At 42.4% G+C, this 9,752-nt stretch overlaps 1 protein-coding gene across 1 annotated transcript in view; it reads left to right on the top strand.

Annotated features, from left to right (window-relative positions):
- Positions 1 to 7,179, top strand: part of Acadm (acyl-CoA dehydrogenase medium chain) — a 19,393-nt gene extending 12,214 nt beyond the window's left edge. Inside the window, exons 9-11 of the mRNA XM_029538049.1 lie at positions 1,848 to 1,939; positions 3,227 to 3,475; positions 6,534 to 7,179. Coding sequence (XP_029393909.1) covers positions 1,848 to 1,939; positions 3,227 to 3,475; positions 6,534 to 6,605 — 413 coding nt within the window. The 3' untranslated portion in view covers positions 6,606 to 7,179. The remainder of the gene's footprint in view (positions 1 to 1,847; positions 1,940 to 3,226; positions 3,476 to 6,533) is intronic.
- Positions 7,180 to 9,752: the final 2,573 nt, after the last annotated feature.

Below are 9,752 nucleotides of genomic sequence, written 5' to 3'. Positions count from 1 at the left end.
AAAAAAAAAAAAAAAAAGAAAGAAAGAAATGTGTTGCTTGATTATGTGAAATGTATATAACTTCTGCCGGGCATGGTAGTGCATGCGTTCCTTCAATCCCAGTACTGCAGAGGCTGAGGCAGGAGGATCACAAATTCTAGCCCAGCGTGGACAGCATACTGAGACTCTGTCGTGTTTAAAGGCTAGACTCTACATGTTGTTTACTAGCCTGTTCTGACTACAGAAACCAAGGCCCAAATATGTGATTTATTAACAGCCACAAAGGTAGAGGCTGACCTGAGATCAGTGATCTCGTGTCCTTTACTTGGAGGATTTTTGCCTGCGACATTTTTGATTGCTCTATTATGCTATATTTTAAGGAGAAGATATTGAAGGCTGACTGCGCTTTACAAATAGACTGCTAAGCCCATGTATATACAGAACATGAGTACCATGGGTCATCACAGTTGTCCCCAGAGATGGGCCTTTGCATGTGTATGTAGCAGATCATGTTCTCCCCCATAGCGTTGGTTTCTGGCAGACTCAGGCCAAGCCTGGCTGTCTCTGCTATCGGGAAGGAACCTCAGGGCAGTAGAAAACTGGTGTGACAACTGATGTCTCAATGCTTCTAATCTCATTCTCACTTAGCAAAACTGAATCAATATTTATTACTGAATGCACACTGTATAGTAGGTAGTGATAAATATCTACCCCTGGGGATTTACTTTCTAGTATATAGATTATTTCTGGTATAGATTATTAGCTACTCAGCCTCCTAAAAAATAATCTTTTAAACAAATGGCCATTTGCAAATCTGAGAGATTCGCGTCATCAGAATGTTTGTGCTGCTCTGCTCTTGCCTTCTTGCTCCCTCTGGCCTCTCGCCCCTCCCCCTCTCTCCCCGTGCTCATGGCCGGCCTCTGCTTCCCTACCCCTCTGCTCTGCTCTTTCTGTCTGCCTTTCTGTCTCTACTACCCTCTCAACTCCCCTCCCCATGCCCTAAATACACTCTATTCTATACTTTAAAAAAAAATGTTTTATGTCCTAGAAATTGTGTGCTTTGAGATGTGTCTAAGGAGCTTTTTAGTTTCTGTGGTTTTAGTTTATTTGAGATAACAAAGTCTAGTTCTGTAGAACTTTAGGTTAGTGCTGTTTTCAGTTTGTGAAATACTGTTTTAGATCGGGGCTGGCACGTATTTCTAGAAAGATCCAGATTAGAAACCTGTAAGGGTTTGCAGCCACGGGTTCTCTCGTACAGCTCTGCCCTGCCGTTGTAGCTACAGAAGATGGGCAGAGACAGGAGTGTTTGGATTCTATGGAAGCTCAACTCACGGAGCAGGGACTACAGGCCCTGCCTTAGGAAATGCAAAAGGCACAAAGGAAGGATTGAGACCAGCAGTGCTGTAACTCCTACGTGTTTCTTTTTTTTTTTTTAGTTTTTCTAGACAGGGTTTCTCTGTTTTAGCCCTGGCTGTCCTGGAACTCACTCTGTAGACCAGGCTGGCCTCAAACTCAGAAATCCGCCTGCCTCTGCCTCCCGAGTGCTGGGATTAAAGGCATGCGCCACCACGCCAGGCCCACATTTTTACAAAAGCTATCCCTGGGGCTGGAAAGACGGCTCAGTGGTTAGGAGCACTGGCTGCTCCTCTAGGGGACCGGGGTTCAGTTCCTTCCCCAGAACCCACATGGCAGCTCACAACTGTCAGTAATTCCATCCCAGGGAACCATCATACCCACCATGCATGTGGTGCTTATTCTGTGTGTGCAGGCAGAACACCCATACACATAAAATAAATAAATCTTAGAAAAAAAGATAGCACTAAGCTATGACCTGTGTCACACCTACCCTTTGCTTCAGCATTGCGCAGAAATAAGCAAAATATTAACAAGCCACAGAAGAGGAATGGAGTCTGAGCAACTACAGAAGCTCAGAAAATTCTTCATGCGCTGGTACAGCTGTGTACGATTTACTGACAAGAAAAGCAGAATGAAAAACCATCAACCTGGGAGGCTAGCACCTGTGTAAAACCCTGGGCGGCGTTTGCATTCCAGTGTGCACACTGCCTCTGCAAAGGAAAAACACAGATACCATTGCTTACCTCCTGGGAGGGGCTAGGTGGGTGGGCAGCGGCGGGGATGACGGATGAGGAGGGGAAATGCTTACTAAGTACCCCTTCACTTTGGGAACATTTACTTGGCGGGTATTATGTATTTAATTCAACAATTAAACTCTAGCCAGACATAGTGGTCCATGCCTTTAATCCCAGCACTCAGGATGCCAATGCAGGTGACCCCATGTTTAGACCAGCGAGTTCCAGGACGACCGGGGCTACATAAAGAGACCTTGTATGGGAAAAAAAATAATTGATCTAGAGAGGTGACTCAGTGGTTAAGAGCACAGGATGCTCTTGCAGAGGCCCTGGGCTCTTTTTTTGGGGACAGGGTTTCTCTGTATAGCCCTAGCTGTCCTGGAACTCACTCTGTAGACCAGACTGGCCTCAAACTCAGAAATCTACCTGCCTCTGCCTCCCAAGGCATGTGTCACCACTGCTCGGCTGGCCCTGGGCTCTTGCCACCACCTAGAGGATCTCTCACAACCATCTGTAACTCCAGTTCCAGTAGCTCTGACGCCCTCTCTGGCCTCTGAGGGCACTGCATGCACATGGTGTACTTAAATACATAGAAGTAAAACAACAACACATAAAATAAATAAATCTTTGAAATTAATCCCAAGTCTGAAGTGACAGCACTCAGCAGGCTGAAACAGGAAGAGCTTTAGGCAGCTTACGCTATATAACAAAATCCTTTAAAAAAAAAAAAAAAAAAAAAACAACCGGGTAGTGGTGGCACGCGCCTTTAATCCCAGCACTTGGGAGGCAGGGGTAGGCAGATTTCTGAGATCCAGGCCAACCTGGTCTACAGAGTGAGTTCCAAAGCAGCCAGGGCTATACAGAGAAACCCTGTCTCGAAAAACAAAGCAAAACAAATTCAAAAGAGAAAAAAAATAATTTGAATCAATTTGTGATATTGAAACAGATAACAGGATAATTGGTGGGGAACTTGGCCAATATGGCTAGGGTCTATAGAGCTCTGAATGTTCAGGCCTATCGCCTTCATCTTACAGTTAGGGAAGCCGGGTATAACTTTACTGCAAGCCTACAACTAATGCAAAATAAGAGAGTTTTAAGGAAAAAAAATTACAATTTTTTTTTGAGATACCCTTTAACTGTTTCCTCCTTAATTCTAGCACCAAGGAGTTTCATTTCTGCTCGCAGAAATGGCGATGAAAGTTGAACTCGCTAGGCTCAGTTACCAGAGGGCAGCCTGGGAGGTTGACTCCGGCCGCCGGAACACTTACTATGCCTCGATTGCAAAGGCCTTTGCTGGAGACATTGCCAATCAGCTAGCTACCGACGCTGTGCAGATTTTCGGAGGCTATGGATTCAACACAGAGTACCCTGTGGAGAAGCTGATGAGGGACGCCAAGATCTATCAGGTGAGCTCTAACGGTTTGTTTCTGAGGGCACAGGCGACTCACAAATGACAGCAGTAGGTGTCAAACAACTGACAATGACTTTGAACCAGCAAAACGGCTCAGAGGGTAGAGGCACTTGTTCCCTCCCACCCTGACAACCTGAGTTGGATTGCTAGAATCCACAGGGTAGAAGAAGAGAACTGACTCTAACCGTTGACTTGTTCCGTATGAATGTAAAAACAGATAAAATAAATGATAGTTATAGATGGGTATGAGTCAACACATAAAAGGAATGCTATTAAGTGTAGCTGCTAAGAGGGAAAGGGTTAGACCAGTAAATGGCACAGGCATGTATCACCTGTCTAATGCTGCCTTGGAATCTTCATTTTTTTTTTTTTTTTAACAAATTACAAGCTACATTTTTTTGCCTCTGAAAATTCCATATGCTTGTCTTGTCTTCGATGTTGTATGACATCTCTCCCTCTTTTTTTAAAGATTTGTTTATTTTTATATCTATGAGTACTTGAATACTGTATCTGCATGTATACTTGCATGTCGGAAGAGGGCATCAGATCACATTACAGATGGTTCTGAGCCACTGTGTGGTTCTGGGAATTGAACTCAGGACCTCTGGAAGAGCAGCCAGTGCCCTTAACCACTGAGCCATGCCATCTCTCCAGCCTGACTTTTTTTTTTTTTTTTTTTTTTTTCAAATTTATTTATTATATGTAAGTACACTGTAGCTGTCTTCAGACACTCCAGAAGAGGGAGTCAGATCTTGTTAAGGATGGTTGTGAGCCACCATGTGGTTGCTGGGATTTGAACTCCGCACCTTTGGAAGAACAGTCGGGTGCTCTTACCCGCTGAGCCATCTCACCAGCCCCAGCCTGACTTTTTAATTAAGTGAAACTTTATTTATAGTCAAAAGCCATGTGTCTTTAAGAACTGATACTTGATTCTGAAATTAGGTTGGCAATTAGAAAAAATTAGGGTAACTTCATAAAAAAGATAGAAATATTCATGTTCTCCATTGTGAGTTATAGTCTATGCTTTTTTTTTAAAGTCCAAAGGTTTTTTGTTTTTGTTTTTTAAGATTTATTTATTTATTTATTATATGTAATTACACTGTAGCTGTCTTCAGACACTCCAGAAGAGGGTGTCAGATCTTGTTAAGGATGGTTATGAGCCACCATGTGGTTGCTGGGATTTGAACTTCAGACCTTTGGAAGAGCAGTCGGGTGCTCTTACCCACTAAGCCATCTCACCAGCCCTAGTCTATGCTTCTTAATGCCCCACCTTCTTCTGCACACCCCTAGCAAACTTTCATACAACAGAAAGCCTTGTGTCGTTAGCCCTACAGAAGAAAAGCCCCGTAACTATAACATTATCAACACTAAAGATTATGGGACAGGAGAGAGAGCTCAGCAGTTAAGAGCTCTGGTAGCTCTTACAGAGGACCTGGGTTTGGTTTTTCAGCACCCACATAGGGTCTCATAACCACCTGTAACAACAGTTCCAGGCTATCTGAGGCCCACAGGCACCAGACATTTACACTCACATACATAAAATAAGTCATTCAGAATTTTGTCTCCACAATTCTCTGCCTCTCCAGGCAAGTCTATTCAAGCACGGGAAAGCTGAACACTGCAGTTCGTATCCTAGCTGTCTCAGTCAGTTCGTATCCTAGCTGTCTTAGTCAGGGGTTCTACTTCTGCACAAACATCAGGACCGAGAAGCAAGCTGGGGAGGAAAGGGTTTATTCACCTTACACTTCCACACTGCTGTTCATCACCAAAGGAAGTCAGGACTGGAACTCACGCAGGTCAGGAAGCAGGAGCTGATGCAGAGGCCATGAAGGAATGTTACTTACTGGCTTTTTCCCTGGCTTGTTCAGCCTGCTTTCTTATAGAACCCAGGACTCCTAGCCCAGGGATGGCACCACACACAGTGGGCTGGGCGCTCTCTCCCGTTGATCACTAACTGAGATAATGCCTTACAGCCGGATCTCACGGAGGCATTTCCTCACCTGAAGCTCCTCTCTCTGTGATAACTCCAGCCTGTGTCAAGTTGACCCACAAAACCAGCCAGTACACTAGCCAAGTCACCAGTCTTCTTAGGGCTCTCTTGCCTCTCCTAAAGCCTGCATCTGTTCCTGTCAACCACTTCACTTTCCCTTACCACCCAACAGTGAATGAATGCATGTGACATGGAGGTTAGAAGTGCGTAGAGGGAAAAATGGTGGGTTACCAAGGACTAAAGCCCAAAGCCTCCAATATGTTTAATAGTAAGAACAGAATGACTAAAGGACACATCCAGGAATAGCTGAGAAGAGCTAGATAATAAATACTCTGGTTAATACTAAACCTTAGACTCCCCAAACATTTTGAAATGTAAATGTTATTTTTTTTGATGTTTTAAGCCTGCCTTCTAATTTTGCAAAATAATTTTTTATAACTGTTCTAATAAAATAACATCTTGCTGGTTGGGGATGGAGCACACCTTTAATCCCTGCCCTGCACTCAGGAATCAGAGACAGGCAGATCTGTGAGTTTGAGGCTGGCCTGGACTACAGAACAAATTCCAGGAGAGCCAGGGCTTCACAAAGAGAAAACCTGTCTTGAAGAAACAAACAAACAAAGAAATAACTTATATGTATACATATATATTATATAATTAAATTAATTATTTATAATTAAATAAATGTACATTAAGTCATACATAATATATTATTTATTTAATATATAACACATTACATGATGATATTAATATATATAACACATTATTTTATATATAATTTATATGATACATGATATAAAATATTTTGCATACAGTACACATAAATATGATATTTTAGAATATATATTAATATATTGTATATTAATGAAATTTGTAATATTACTAGTATGTAATGCTATATATTGTTTTTTATTTATTGATTGTTGTTAGTTATAAATTGTATACAATACATGTAGTATTAATATTATATAGTACATAATTATATATCATATATTCATATATATAAAATAACATTTGAATTTGGTGCTACAGATGTTTAAACTCCTTTGTGTTTGTCTTTCAGATTTATGAAGGTACTGCACAAATTCAGAGGCTGATCATAGCTCGTGAGCACATTGAAAAGTATAAAAATTAACAGAAATTACTATTGAACGATGCATCACTCTCATGTAACTAAGCTCAAAACACTGTTGCTGCTTCAGGGGAAAAGGGCTTTACTGTCTTCCAAGGAAATGAGATAAAAGACAAGTGTATGGATCTGTACAGTGGATTCCCATGGCAGAGGTACCTCTCTTCAGTTCCATGGTGACCCTTTCTAGATAGGTTTGGTTTTTGGACAATGATTGGTCCTTAGCCCTGAATTGTGTTAGTTTGCTCTTTGATCACTTAAAATGGAAAAACACCCTGGACTTTCAATGTTCATTCAAGTGACAAGAAAGGTGGCTTGTCAAGGAAGAACTCAGGATTCTAACATAAACACTGAGAAATGTGGTAGATTGGACCCGTCAGACTGTGATGTAGCGGAATTTCTGTGCTGAACTGTTAATTTTATAATTTTGATTATATTTGCTTTGTTTTGCACAAAAGAGTAAAAAGTTTATATTCATATTCTCCCATTATAAAACTAAAATTTTTCTGGGAATCTTAATACTGAACCAGAATTTTATTTGTCTTGTTTAAAATAATTCAATAAAGCTAACCTTAACTTACTTTTCTATGACTCTCCAGGTTTGTACAAACCCTTGAGCTGTTGTACACAGTTGTGTTTTACACATAGAACTTTTAAAAGGAACTGAAGTAAAATAAGCTGTGTGCTATTGTAGGTTGTGTCTGTGTGCAGTTTGTGTGCTGTTGTAGGCTGTGTCTGTGTGCAGTTTTATCAGATCTTACCACTGAAGACCACAGAGGTCTGAGCATGAAATAACAGCCACAATTTGACATTGGTATAAAGTATTACAGACATACATTAAACGAAGAAGGATGTTTTCTGATCCTCTGTACTTTGGTATCACCCTATGTTTTCACAGATGTGGCCTTTAACCACATGCCAAAGTAAACATTTCCTGGGTGGTTTTTGTCAAAGCTTTTTATCACAGCAACAGAGAAACAACCAGCACATGATCTGGGTCCTCATACTACCCACACTGTCTAACAAAGCTACAAATTCAGATGTTGCCATGATCCCACTCTCAGCTTTAATAATAATAACTGGAAGAGCTCTGGAAAACATGTTACTTTTATGTTCATTATATCTCATAAAGGATACACCTCAGGAACACGCCCTTATTAAAGAAATAATAAAGTAAAAAGAGGTGGACACCATGGCACATACCTAGAATCCCAACACTGCTGAAGCAGGATTACGAACCTGAGGTAAACTTGTGTGACGCAGCAAGACCTCTGGAGAAAAACCCGGGGCTGCAAAGATAACTGAGCAGTTAAGGGCACCTGCCATTCTTGAGAAAGCAGGCCCACTGTGGCCCACAGCTGCCTGTAACTCCAGCCTTAGGGACCAGCCCTCTTCTGACCCCATGAGCACCAGGCATGTGTACGGTACACATACACACATGCAAGGCACATAAAATAGAAATAAATCTTAAGTACTGTTAGGGCCAGGATATTACTCAGTGGTAGTGTCTGTGCTCTGCATGGTTAAAGCCTTTTTATTTTTTTTAAAGATTTATTTATTATTATAAATAAGTACACTGTAGCTGTCTTCAGACGCACCAGAAGAGGGCATCAGATCTCATTATGGGTGGTTGTGAGCCACCATGTAGTTGCTGGGATTTGAACTCAGGACCTTTGGAAGAGCAGTCAGTGCTCTTAACCGCTGAGCCATCTCGCCAGCCCCAAAGCCTTGGTTTTGATACCTAGCACGCATCCCCTTATCTGGTAGCATTACATATCTTAGCTTGAGCTGTCACATATAAAATACCTAGGAATGCATGATACATCAGAAACAGAAATGTACTTCCCTTGGTGCTGTGAGCTGTAATTCCGAGGACAACCTTTGGGCTGCTGGCTCCTACTACCCTCCTCAGACAGAAAGGACCAGGCAGGTGTTGGCCTCTTCAGTGAGGGCACTCACTGCCCTCACCAGGGCTCCACCCTCAGGACAATTAGGTAGAATCCAGAGGCTCTACCTCCAACAAGCAGGATGGGATTAGATGTAACTGAGTTAAGGACAAACTCAAGCACGCAGTTTATAAAATGATCTGGTGAAACAACACCGGAGACCCGTTGCCACATTGTTTGGTTTTGTTGTTTTGTCTTGTTTCTGTTTGTTCTTTTTTACTTTTTGAGACAAGATTTCACTATGTGACCCTGCTTGACTTGGAACTCACTAAGTAGACCAGACTAGCCTCAAACTCAGACATTCACCAGCCTGATTCCTAAGCGCTACCGTTAAAGGTGTGCACCACCACACTTGGCCTGACTTCAGGATGTTTAAAGATAGGTCTGATAGCAACGTCTGCAAGAACGTTTTCCCCCTTTAAATTGTAACTTCCTCAAAGGAGTAGTTGTTTTTTTCCTGAGACATAGGGTCTCACCATGTAGCCCAGGCAACCCTCACACTTTGTGCTCCTCTTGTGAGCTAGGATAATGTGCAGACACCAGCACACTTGGCTTAGAAGTTAATATTGACTGCTCTCAGCTGGGCAGTGGTGGCGCATGCCTTTAATCCCAGCACTTGGGAGGCAGAGACAGGCGGATTTCTGAGTTCGAGGCCAGCCTGGTCTACAGAGTGAGTTCCAGGACAGCCAGGGCTACACAGAGAAACCCTACCTCGAAAAACCAAAAAGAAAAAAAATCAAAACAAACGAACAAACATTGACAGCTCTGCAAATTTGGGGACTTTCTTTAATAGATGTACTTATTTTCCTCTACAAAGTAATAAATTCTATTAATCTGTTCTAAAGTGGGGAAACACTTCATCAAGGTGCAATGAGAGCTTGTCTTAATTGCTGTGAAAAGACCCATGACCAAGGCAATTGTTATAAAAGAAAGCATTTAGTTGGGACTGGCTTACAGTTTCAGAGGTTCAGTCCGTTATCATCATGGCAGGGAGTGTGGCATCCTGCTGTGGACATGCGGCTGGAGAAGGAGCCAAGAGTTCTACATCTGGATCCGAAGGCAACTAGGAGGAGACTGGCTTCTGCAGGCAGCCAAGAGTAGGCTCTCTCCTCCATACTGGGCAGAGCTGGAGCATAGGACCTCAAAGCCCACCCCCATAGTGACACACTTCCTCCAACAAGGCCACACCGACTCCAACAAGAGCACA

The sequence above is a fragment of the Mus pahari genome, chromosome 4, assembly GCF_900095145.1.
Source record: "Mus pahari chromosome 4, PAHARI_EIJ_v1.1, whole genome shotgun sequence".
NCBI lineage: Eukaryota > Metazoa > Chordata > Mammalia > Rodentia > Muridae > Mus > Mus pahari.
This window is presented reverse-complemented; position numbering and strand designations above follow the sequence as displayed.